Genomic DNA, 13,228 nt, shown 5'->3' with positions numbered 1-13,228 from the left:
TTTGCTCTATTGTAGTCTCATCACCAATGGGGCATTAATCCTTGATCTTTCTTATTTTTCAGTGCAAATGCCACATTCATTGATTCTTAAATACATAAACAAATGAGATACTTCTATCTACCATTTGCCAAGAGATTAAATCTGCAGAGTATTAATAAACTGTGTAAAATCTCAAGAGTGTGATTAGGATTCAAAAAATACGTTGCTGTCCCGTGCAAATTTTCATACAGAACGAAGTGATTTAGTTAGTTAATCAAGTAGATAGTTGTTTATTCCTCCACAGATCATTTACAAAATTATTATATACATTCATCTTGCAAAAATAAAAATACTTATAACACTATTCATTTTATTACATCGCACAAACTGTCCGTGACACACACACACACACACACACACAACACACACATACATACACAAACTTTGTCAGCTGGCATCAGGACGCTGATGATACTTCTGCCACTCTACTGAATTCTTCATGTTGTCCCTTTCACCCATCTGAAAAAGCTGAGTCAGTACGTCACCTATCTCACCACAATGACTTAAATTTTGAGCTCCAGAAAATGGAAAAGGTTTAGAACAGTCCATCACAGGCGCAAAGCATATGATTTTACAGTAAGAATCATTAAACTATGACAGTTTACTGTAAAATGACAGTGTTCATTAGTAAATAGTGTTAATTTTTATCGTGTTTTCTGTTCTGTGTTATCTAAATAAATCCTTGATTTTTTTTAGTAGGAATTATTTAAGAGGTAAGCTTTTACTGATTTTTCAAGTAATTAAATTTTATTTCTCTCTTTAAACTCCTTGGACAGTTTATTGTACAATTTTAGTCTGGCTCTTGTTCATGAGTGCTGCTCTTTGTGAGATAATTACGGATGTTCTTCTTGATGTACATAACGAATTGGTAGATATACTCACATGGTGCAGGGAGAACTGCAGCTGTTAGAACATATCTTTACAGTGAGTTCAGTTACTAATTTTAGTTATTATTCTAATGGCCGAAGACACTCCGCATGTTTTGTGTATGGGGACTCCAAAAAAATGATTCCATAGCTAAACGTGGAGTGTGGTTAGGAACAGTATGTAACTATAAAGTGTTGTTGTTACACAGTGATCACAAAAATATAAGAGGATAGCATACTGCTGGCATCTTCTTTGCTAGTGTATTTGTGTGTTCATTCCATTTCAGGTGACAGTGAGTGTTAATTCCTAAAACTTTTGTTATGTAGCATATGAAATTTTCATCTACATTTCATTTTACAGAATTATTTTCCACATGTAAGCAGAAATTCACCATTGTCTGATTTTTATATTCAGTGTAACTTTATTGCATGATGGTGACTAATTATAAACAACCTGTAGGGTTTTATTGTCTTTCTCTATTAAGACTTCTGGAATGTTGTAATCAGCAAAAACAATTTTCTCCAATGTCTCACTTTGTGTGGAAAGTCATTGATGGTATCAAAAATAATTATGTCAGTTAATGGGGCTTTTTAACTGCTTATACATTCTTTAAGTATGCAGACTAGCACTTCATCTACGTATTTTATTAATTTTTGTGTCTTGTTTTCCTGATATTTATACTGTGTGATGGGTACCACCACCATTGTACGTGCCATATAATTTTTTTACAGAACACTGTAACATTTGATCTAGTGATTTTTTTTTTTTTTTTTTTTTCTTTTTCTTTTATTTGCTACGCCTGAAAAATATTCATTCAGATTTTTCCCCTTCTTCATCTTCTTTTTCTTCTTCTTCTCTTCAGATATTAGGTGAAATTGCCCCCCCCCCCTTTTTTTAATTCTTATTTCAGCAACAATCAAGTTGCCCTCGCAGCGACATATATTAAATCCTGACATATCCAATGAATTGGGAAGAATATCTACTAATCATTATATTCATCATGTTTGTTGCTAGTTTGCTTTTGTAAAAAAATAAAAGAATATTATGTACTGAGAATGTCACAGTATGTGTGTGTGTGTGTGTGTGTGTTGTGAGCAGGGTTTAAGTCTAAGACATCTGTAGGTATCCATACAGTACAGTACCAATTGTCAACACAATCTCTCACTATGACTGGGTTGCATAGTGATTGGTTACTTGTTACATGCTTTATTCTATGCTTACACTATAATTTTCTTATCGTGCAGCATCACGGCGACATTTTGAGATTGCCTTCCGTATGTTCGATCTGAATGGTGATGGGGATGTTGATTCAGAAGAATTTGAAAAGGTGGCTACACTCATTCGACAGCAGACGAGCATTGGCAGCCGACATAGGGATCATGCCCAACACTGGAAACACTTTCAAGGTTATATGATTATACTTTTGTACTTTTCATGATATGTTAAGCATTAAGTAAATTGTATTTGTTTCTTCCCCAGTAGAAAATATTGTCACCCTCTGTTTTATACATATTAGACTAGAAACAAACTGCACTGAGAGAAATAATGCATGTTGGTTCCTAATTGGTAAATTGTTTTATTTATGTGTATGACAACAGTAATAAACTAATATTCTTACCTTTAATGGTACATGATTGTAGTTTCTTCTTAGTAATGCAGATAGAAACAACAGTATTATGAGAAGACCAGATTTGTGCTCACTGTAAAGATTACACATTGAGTTGCAGACAGGCATAAACGAAAAGACTTATATGTGAGCTGGAGCAGCGGGAGATAGTGCTCATGTGTCCATGAGATGTGCTTCCTTGTGTGTGTGTGGTGTGTGTGTGGTGTGTGTGTGTGTGTGTTGCGACTCAGCATGTCATCTTTATGGTGAGTAACAGTCTATCCTTTTCATAATATTTTTGATATTCCGACATGGACTTTCCATTGTTCAAACAGAAATAACTTGGATCAGATCATACGAGCTGTGCCCTGTTCATCATATGTTACCCTTTATTTTCATGCTTAGTCACGGTGAACTTTTCTTTCATGAAACAATGATTTTGCAGACCCCCCCCCCCCCTCTCTCTCTCCCTCTCCCCCCCCCCTCTCTCTCTCTCCGCCCTCTCTATCTCTCCCTCCCCTCCTCTCTACCCTCCCTCTCTCTCTCTCCCTCTCTATCTCTCCCCCCCCCCCCTCTCTCTCTCTCTCTCTCTCTCTCTCTCTCTCTCTCTCTCTCTCTCTCGTGCATATACGTACATATGTGTGCACAAATATACAATTGACCTAAGCTTATCTCCTGCTAGCCTCTGTTAAGAAATGAGTCACTTAACTCACCTCTGCTGCCTGCATACAGCTCTCAGATTTCAGCATAAATTTCCAAGACTTTTTTATTAGTTATTTTTAAACATTTGATCAATCATTAAGTCATAAAGTCATGGATGCACTCAACATCATTTCTTCAGCATCATGGCACTTTCATGCTATGTTTACTACCTGGCCTGTGCAGATACCTGGTATGAACTGTGATGGCTAATCTGTAGAAGGAATATACAGCATGACCAGATGTTTTCAAAATTGTGTAATCTGATACTACTATATCATTATGTTGTTATTGTTTGTATTATTTGAAAGCAGCTTAGCTAATTTAAAGTACTCAAATGCACATGCATAATGCTTGTTGTATGTAGCCTGAAGATAAGCCGTGTTGTTAATACCAGATGTCAATTTCACATTGGTCTCATACAGTGGTCTCTCATTTCATAGGAAGGTAGTTCAAATTGTCATCTGGCCCTCCAGGTTTGGTTTTCCTTGATTTACCTAAGCCTGTTAACACAAATGTCAGGATATACTGATATCCTTCATCGTCCCAAATCTAGGTGTGTTCTCTGTCTCTAGCAATCTTGTCATTGACAGGACATTATAAACTCTATACCTCCTTCCTTCTTATTGTTACCTTTGCTGTAGAAGGCATGATATGGATTTGTAATTCGGAAATCAAACCTCTAATTGTTTTAATAACTAATGCAGAGTGCATCAAATAAACCATCAACAACACAGTCATGTTTGTTTGGTAATGTTAATTTGAATTTTTATAAGTTTAAAATTTAATAAAAAGTTAAGCCAGTCATCATTTCCTATTCATTTTCACAAAATAAAATTTTTTGATCTATTTTACTTATGGTCATGAAATTCATTTGTAGGGTGTGAATTCTGCACTGACAACATATTTCTTCGGACCAAACCATGACCAGAAATTGACTATTGAGAAATTTCTCGAGTTCCAACAACAATTACAGAGAGAGATACTGAGTCTTGAGGTAAGTACCTAATCATCACAGTGGCTCCTTAAGTTTAGTGCTACTATTAAAAGCAAGTGTAAGTATCAGTTTTCAAATTGCTGCTCTCTGTTAATATATGAAAGAACATGGTCATTATTTATGACACACTATGCTTCTTTCAATTTACTCAAACTGTACCACAACACTTTGGTAGGTGAACAATTCTGCTCCTTATAGAAGAGGAGGAGGAAAAAGAAGAAGACGGTATGAAGCCAAAGTTGATAATTTTCACCTACCTCTCTCTGCTGCCTTGGCTCCCCTCCCCATCCTATATGTTGTTTGGTCCTACTGACTGCTGTTTATGTGTAATGAAAATCAGGCTAAAGGCCGGCCGGTGTGGCCGAGCGGTTCTAGGTACTTCAGTTTGGAACCATGTGACCGCTACGGTCGCAGGTTCGAATCCTGCCATGGGCATGGATGTGTGTGATGCCTTTAGGTTAGTTAGGTTTAAGTAATTCTAAGGGACTGATGACCTCAGATGTTAAGTCCCATAGTGCTCAGAGCCATTTGGCACTCAGGCTAAAGTTGTGTCCTAGCTTCCAGCTAATTTAATGTAATGTTAGTTATCATGTATTACGTATGGAAGTTGATCACCAGTCAAAGATTAATGATAATTGTCACACAGTTGGTGACATCATTAGCAACAGTCAACATAACAATTTAAATAAGGTTAAGAAATGGTAAAGATTATAGTAGTTTTTTTTCAACTGAGGCACTGATAAGAATAAATAGCCTTAAGATTCTATATTTCATTGTCATCTTGATTATCATTAAGCATGTGGAAATACACTGCCAAAAGTAACTTTTTAAAGGGGTATAACTGTAAAGTGTGAAAGAGCTAGCAGAATCATAAACTTTTTTTGCAAATTGTATGAGGCCGTTGAAAGGATTAACATTTCCTCTGTCTATAATTATTGGTTGTATATCCAATGAACATCACAAGGAAAGTGCACTGATAATTTGTAAGCTCATTTATGGATGTGAAGAGTCCATTTGGAAGCTAGTATTGTAGCTTGCATCATTTGTGTATTTCGGGTTTTACTTCAGATTTATTTTTGTCATTAGTTTCTCAGTACCAAGGACAGTGTAGTTTAATGATGATCTCTGGTGAAAAAGATGGGTTTGCAGTGTCACATTTGAGTTGCTGTCTGTGCTTGGTACGTTCTCACCATGTTAGACCTGTCAATTACCTGTTATATATCTTACAGATGAACAGTTGTCCTTAGAAATTGTTCTGGTGGTCCAGCTACTCCATCCCACCACATTTTGTAAACTTCCTTTTCTTCTAGACTTCGATCCTCACTCAGTGATGTTGAAATGTTAGATCATGAAAACTACTTCAAGCTACTAAATAAACTCCCAATTCTAATTTGCACTCGTCTGTATTTAAAGTCTTTGAGTCTAACAATGACAGATCCCAACGATGGTTACTCAAAATAATTTAACCAAACATTAACAAAGGCCGTTCATCAGAGTTCTTTTTTAATAGAAAGGTGATTCATTTGTTTTTATTGGGCAGGCTAGTGCACTATGAAAATTAAAACATGTAATGTGTAACCCAGCTGATACTAAGTAATCTGGATATTCACAAATGTTGACATTGTCGACAGCCCTCTTACTCGGAGCCATCCATAACACCACCTAAGTGCCAAAGCATACATTTAGCATTGTACAGCAAGTGAACACCGTGCATTGTGTGACTGCTCACCACTGCCCTCATTGTTCCACTGCATGCACCCTGTGTACTAACACAGACCAGAGTGCACAGTATCTGCTCCTGTTTTATACATTACATAACAAATTCCCACTATCACAGTCATCTTTAGCTGATACAAATACCCATAGTTGACCAGAATATTTGATAAAATGCCCTGTTACACTACAAATCAGAATGTGAAAAGGCAGAAAAAGGAGACATAAATTCCATTTAAAGAAGTAGCTTGAGTGAAAATTGCGAAGTTCCTCTTAAAACGTAACTATTATATTCTATTACCAACTTTATTTTATGTTATTTATTTCTTCTGAACAAAGCAGTGCAGTGCTTATGTTCTGCCTCTAAAGACCTTTTCGTAGATGGAGTGGGTTTATCATTCTTTGCCTCTTTCTATAGAATGAGTGCTTGATCATCCTGAGCTGCTGCCTTGCATCAGGTTATTGTTCCATAATGGGAGAAAGTGCAGAAGTATGTTGTTTTGTGCACAGTATGTTCAGTGTGTTATGCATGTAGGGATATATGTATTATCAATTTTAGTTTGATGAATCGATTCAAATATGCGATAAGAGTTCATAAAGCATTCTGTTATGTTCCATCAAGATCTGTAATAATTATAATTAAAAGTATTATTAGAAAAGTATTTCATATTATATTGAGCAAATAGTTGCACCTGCCTGGTTTTCTGTTCTTGTTCTTCTTCTCATGCTTTTGTGAATTTTCAGGTGCCTGTGTGATTTTAGTTGCAGTTGTTTCGATGAAGTCAGTTCAGTATTATACAAATTACAATTATTGCTCTGGAGCCAAATGTTTGCAAATATTCAGACAATTTTATATCAGTTGGGTTACACATTACATGTTTTATTATTCGTAGTGTACTGGCCTGTCCAATGGAAACTGATATATTACACTTAAACTTGCACAGTGATTTTTGCCCAGCACTTATGTGACAGCTCAGACAAGAGAGATTTAGTCACTCTACATTAATTTGAAGATAAAATTAAGATCTTAAAAAGTAGCAAAAATGTAATACTTCATATTAATATGCCTCTTCTGCTAATAAAATGAAATACATTGCTATCAGCAGCTGATACAGGTGATCAGTTTTATAGCTTATCATTAAAATGTTTCTTTAAAGATAACTGTAGGCATAGTGTTTTATTCATCAAAAGATTCATTTTAAAGGAAAACATAAATGTAGTGTGCCTCGTTATTCAGAAATATTTTACCCACTGTCAGAAGCAGGACATCATAAATAAGATTTACAGTACTCTATTTTCAATTAAATAGTTGCTGCTCTATCTCAGCTGTGGGTTTACCTTTATTTTGTACATGTATAATACTCATAAATTTTGGAAACAAACCTCAAAATCCTAACAAGCCAGTAACTGCTTTTAGAAATAATACAAGCCATGCATTTTTTGTGTCGTGAAGCACGTTTTTCATATTGCACCTGCAGTGTTTGTGAATATCAAAAGGCATCTCAGAGCAGAAAGATACATATTGATCTTACACTATCTCATAAAAATTCTAATTAATTCTAGTGCTTCACCTTCCGCTGTATTGTTATGCATTTACCTGGGTTCTTTTTACGTAGTAATGTAGACAGTTGTATCATAATCGGTGATTTGGACCTCAGCTTATTTCCTTTTGGTTTGGTGTTAAGTTTAAAATCTTTAGTGGAGAGTGCAGCAATATTTAAATATGCAGTGAAAGTTCCATCTATCTACCAGCATGAAGTACTCATTAGTTTATGTTCTCTTTCAGTTTCTAAGGAAAGGTCCTGATGAAAATGGCAACATATCTGAGGCTGATTTCACTGAATTACTTTTGGCATATGCTGGTTATCCACAAAAGAAGAAAACAAGAATGCTGAAAAGGGTTAAAAAAGCGTAAGAACACACTTGTTAAGTTCATTCCAAATATTTGATTTTTTCAATCATGAATTATGTAATGATAAAAATCATTGTTTATACTGATGTTTCATAGTACTGTTGTTCATTACAGGTTCAAAGAAAATGCAAAAGGCATAAGCAAAGATGATTATCTCAAGTTTTTCCATTTCTTGAATAATATAAATGATGTGGACACTGCACTAACTTTCTATCACATTGCTGGTGCCTCAATTGACCAAGGTAACTGACAGAGATTTGTATCTTTTACTTAACATGCAAGTGTAGCAAAAATGCTAATAGTGTTTGGTGTAGAGAGCTACAATCTTATATTATCCTGAGATTGAACATTCATTTCCGTTAAGATCTTCAAAAAATGTAACTTTAACTTTTCATTAATGAATTATTGATTAAAACCAAACAGCATCAATGTTGTTAGTGGAGAGATTCTATTATACTTTTCACAGTTTATAAACATTTCTAATAGAAGCTCCTTAGAATCTTAATTCAAGTGTCTAACTTTACCAGTTATAAAGTATAGAACTCTAAAATCAAATTCTAATGAATGTCTTTCCATTTCACAGCAACTCTAAAACATGTGGCCAAAACTGTTGCACATGTTGACCTGTCTGACCATGTTATAGATGTGGTATTTACTATTTTTGATGAAAACTGTAAGTATCAACTATTTTAAAATATGGGTTAAGAAGATAAGAGTCTCTTCTTGTTACCTATGATGGGTGTTTGCTGCATAAGTATGGAATTTTCCCCATGACTTAAATACATTGATACCAGTTATTTTTTATCGATTTGGACCTTTGCAGTAATGACACTTGATCACAGAAAATTATAACATACACAGAATTTACAAAAAGGAAAAGAAATCTGAATGTCAAACTGTTAACCTTTGTTATCACTATAGATGGGGCTTTCTACAGTTTATCGTACTTTCCTCCACAGGGAAGGAATTATTAGTTTTGAAAACTGGGATAAAGTGTGTACTTTTATGTGTGTCTATCAGCATTTTGACACTTGTCCGGAAGGTAGTGCTGGCCAGTTATTCTGTTTTATAATTTTATAGTTTACTTGAAAGAATTTTCCTTTTGATACTACTACTACTACTACTACTAGTGAACCTGGCAAAGTTTTGCAATTGCTCAATGTGTATGGGAATTGGATATACATCTTACTCTCCATCTCCCCCCTTACTTTGTCCACTTTCTCTTTCCCCTCTCTCTTTGTCCATCACCCACTCTCCCCTCTCTCTGTTCACATCCTCCTACCCGCTGTCTTATCTCCACCACCTCCTTCCTGTATCCAAGAAATAACAGCCGCAGCCTCACAACCCATACAGTGGGTGACATTGAAACTCAGATTTCATAGTTGCAGTGATTAATTGAAATTAATCATGACAGTGAAGTTGAAGTTGGTAGCTGGAATGTAATAACTTCTCATTTCCATATTTAACAAGTGTGCTAAGAAACTGCTCACATAAAAAATGACAATATGGTTCATTTGCTGGCTTCAAAATTTTTGTCTAGATTTATCTTGGTTCATTAAGTCAACTGTGAGCTCACAGATGTGATACGTCTGCAAACAGTAGTGTTTCTTAGACTATGCCAAGAGCATATGAGGGTATGCTGAAAAGTTTCAGTGAGGAACTAATATGAAATGACTGGGTGCCATAGACATCTGAAGAAAGAATTCAGCATTTGCTATTTGAACAATTAACTACAAAAAATTTGTGAAATATGGCTTCAGAATTTGTTAAATGTGAACAGCTATCAAATTTAAAAACTTCATTCTTTGACAATGTATGAACCATTTTAAAAAGAAGTCAGCTGATTGCCTTGCAATTTGCTATTGTGTATCAGTAGTGGGGTCCACCCCTTCACATGAAGAATGAAGTAGCAATGAAACCAATCATTGAAACTGGGTGAGGTGGCATAGTGTTAGAGGCATAAAACTTAGATTGTCAAGGAACTGGGCTCAAATCTTTGTATACCATACAGATTTAAGTTTCTTATGGTTTACACCAAGAAAAGGAGGAAACTGATTTCCTCCCCTGTCCTCAACCCAGCCAGGCTTGGCCTCAGTTTCTAATGACCTTTTTGTCAATTAGACATTAAATCATAATTGCCCTTTGAAAGCATGGAGTACCTGAAGAGCTCGTTGGGTGGGTCAGACTACTCTACCAGAACCCGAGGAGCCAGATACAGTCAGCTGCCAGACTATCTGATGACTTCCCTATTTCCAAGGGAGTTCATCAGGAATCTACTCTCTCCCCGCTACTCTTTATCACTGTCATAGATACCATCACAAAAAATCTGCGGGAAACCTCACCCTGGATGTTACCTTAGCAGCGCGTGGCTCAAATGGTGTTCTGTTACTGCAGTACTATGCAACACAAAACAGGCTCAAATCAAAAGTATATCGATCGGTAATCCATCCAGTTGCACTGTATGAGGCTGAATGCTGGCCTTCAACAAAGGAATTAGAGCAAAGACTTGATGTGATGGAGATGAAAATGCTTAGGTGGACATCGGGATTAACATTGCATGACCACGTCACAAATAATGAAGTTCACAGGCTGTACAGTGGTGCACCAATAGTGGACAAACTGAAAGAAAGCCGCCTACATTGGTACAGGCTTGTCCTTAGAGCAGACGAGAAAACAGTGACAAAGACTAGTTTCAACCAAAATGTAAATGGGAAATGGCCAGCAGGATGACCAAGGCAGTGATAGCTTGGCAACCTGCATGAAGACCTCAAGATCTCAGGCCTTCACCCTGATCAGGCACAAGATCGCAAGAAGTGGCGACAATGAGCCAATACAGTGGACCCCACCAGCATGCAGGACAAATGCCAAGGAAAAGAAGAAGAAGAAGAAATTAAATCATAATCGGCTAAACATGATGAGCCTACTCCGAAACATATGAGGTTGATTTTATTGGAAAGGTTATGGACACAATTTTCCAGAATATGAAAGGGATTCTACTTATTTATTACTTTGTAAAGGTTGAAAAAAACTGCCAAATAATGCAAGTAGGTATGAATTTTTAGAACATGTACACTATTTGCCAGATTGACACCTCACTAACTTCCACATTCATACGTGTCATGGAGAACAAATACAACTTTTGGGGATTCTCTGCTAAACTGTTACACTTTGTGGCACAAAATTACTTCCACCAGTGTAAACTGCTCAAGCAAGAAAGTCTAATGCAGGAAACAGAAATTACGGAAGGGTTGAGAAACATGATCATCATCAGTCATCATTGTACCAAAATCCTGCAACTGGAGTGTGATTGTTTGGTTATTTGAACAGGCTGTGGTTTGATTAATTTCAGGTGTTTTGGATATTAAGAAGTACAAAATGTTACTGCTTTTATTCTGAATGGCATGAAAAAAACAGAAACCAGGGAAATGTACAAAATTTTCCTCATTGAACGTTTCCAGAAAAGTGAATTGCTCATGGATGACCAATGACATTTTTTATGGGTTTGCATCTAGAATCATTGCTCAGAATTACAATTGGGGTACCAATTTTTTTTGTTTTGTTTAAACTTATCCTTTGTTAACTGGGTGCAGCGCCTTCTAGTAACAGGATAAAAACAAGTTTCAGTTGAAAGTTTGTAAGGTTGTAGTTGTTGTAGGACTGGTACCAAGTGGTCATGTGAAGCATTGCTGACAGAAGTCGCGACTGTGATGGGTGTATGTGCCAGTCAGTGGTATGCAATCAGCGCAGTAAGATGGGTCGACAATGTGGCAGAAAGGAGCACTTCTGTTTGGATGTGCCCATGACCACACTTTGAATTAAGTTGCCTGATTTATTGATGTATCAATGTGGACTGTCCAGCATGTCTACAAGTAGTAGTGTACCACTCACAACCATGAAACCCATTCCTAACTGATAGGGGCTGCAGATGAGTGTCACACATTACCAGTCACAGTATTTCAAAACCAACAGGAATTACTGCCATCAGTTCCTGGAACATTTAAAAGGGAACTGTGTGACTGGACATTTGGAGTCAAGTACCTCTAAAAACATATTGCTCACAGTGGCACATAACCCTCCACACCTTAAATGGCCCACACTGGACAGTAACAGACTGGAGGCATACTGTGTTTTCTGATAAGTAGTAGTTTATTTTCAAGTGGTACAAGGCATCAAGTTCACCAAAGACCCAAAGGGCTGTTGAATTAGAATTTTGTTAAGGTCATAGTTGAGGCAGGAGGTGGTTCTGTGATAGTTAGGGGCTGTTCTTGTACCATGATTTGTTCCTATTGATTCAGGCTTCTGTCAACATAAATCAGGATATTTATTTAAGCATTCTCAGTGACCAAATGTTGCCCTTTGTTCTAAATCTTCATGAGGAGTATGCTGTAGACACACTCTTCTTCCATGATGACAGCATCCGTCTTCACAGGGCTGCATCATATATGCACTTGATGAACACAAAGGTACCCTATGGCACATCAGTGAACGGCTGTAGCCAGTTATATGACCCTGAAAAACCTATAGACTCTCTTCCTTGCTAAGTTGAGGCTAATATCAATGTTAAAATTAGTGTTATGTGGTATTAGCATGATGTCTCTCAGCAGACTAATTTTTTGTGCAGTGTGCTTTGCTTCAGGATGAGACACAGTATAATGACTGTATTAATTTTTAATTGATCTTCCATAATGTTTTAAATATTTCCAGCAAATACGATAATATAGCTATGTGCATTAAAATGGAAACAGTTGTTTTTGTAATTCTCACACACACACACACACACACACACACACACACACACACACAGCTCACACACACGACTGCAGTCCCAGGTAACTGAAGCCACACTGTGAGCAGCAGCAACAGTGCATCATGGTAGTGGCAACTTGGTGGGGGTAAGGAGGAGGCTGGGTGTGGAGGGGGAGGGATAGTAGGGTAGGGATGGCTGACAGTGAAGTTCTGCTGAGGAGTGTGCAGGGACGAGGTGGAGAAGGAGGGTAGCTTGTGCAATCAGGAGGTTAGATGGAGGACAGGAGACAGGTATGGAAGAGGGAGGAGGGGGCTGAGGCGAAACGGAAAGGGAGATAAGTAAAAAGACTGGTATGATGGTGGAATGAGGGCTGTGTAGTGCTGGAATGGGAACAGGGGAGGAGCTGGATGGGTGAGGACAATGACTAATGAAGGTTGAGACAGGAGGTTTACGGGAATGTAGGATATATTGCTGGAAAGTTGCCACCTGCACAATTCAGAAAAGCTGGTGTTGGTGGGAAGGATCCATATGGCACAGGCTGTGAAGCAGTCATTGAAATGAAGAACGTCATAATTGGCAGCATTCTCAGCAACAGGGTGGTCCACTTGTTTCTTGGCCACAGTTAGTTGGTGGGCATTCATGCGGACA

General features: G+C 37.2%; 2 protein-coding genes across 2 annotated transcripts in view; one reads left to right on the top strand and one right to left on the bottom strand.

Moving 5' to 3' along the window:
• LOC124712502 (carbohydrate sulfotransferase 11-like) overlaps nt 1-13,228 on the bottom strand; it is a 237,398-nt gene that overhangs the window by 131,392 nt on the left and 92,778 nt on the right. The window lies entirely within an intron of this gene.
• The window catches only part of LOC124712500 (calcium uptake protein 1 homolog, mitochondrial-like), a 236,346-nt gene that overhangs the window by 216,910 nt on the left and 6,208 nt on the right, over nt 1-13,228 (top strand). Inside the window, 6 exon segments of the mRNA XM_047242799.1 lie at nt 2,151-2,290; nt 2,292-2,312; nt 4,092-4,208; nt 7,708-7,832; nt 7,948-8,075; nt 8,417-8,506. Of these exon segments, the coding sequence (XP_047098755.1) occupies nt 2,151-2,290; nt 2,292-2,312; nt 4,092-4,208; nt 7,708-7,832; nt 7,948-8,075; nt 8,417-8,506 (621 nt within the window).

This window comes from Schistocerca piceifrons, chromosome 8 (assembly GCF_021461385.2).
Source record: "Schistocerca piceifrons isolate TAMUIC-IGC-003096 chromosome 8, iqSchPice1.1, whole genome shotgun sequence".
NCBI lineage: Eukaryota > Metazoa > Arthropoda > Insecta > Orthoptera > Acrididae > Schistocerca > Schistocerca piceifrons.
Note: the sequence above shows the minus strand (reverse complement) of the source record. Positions and strands in the feature narration are given on the sequence as shown.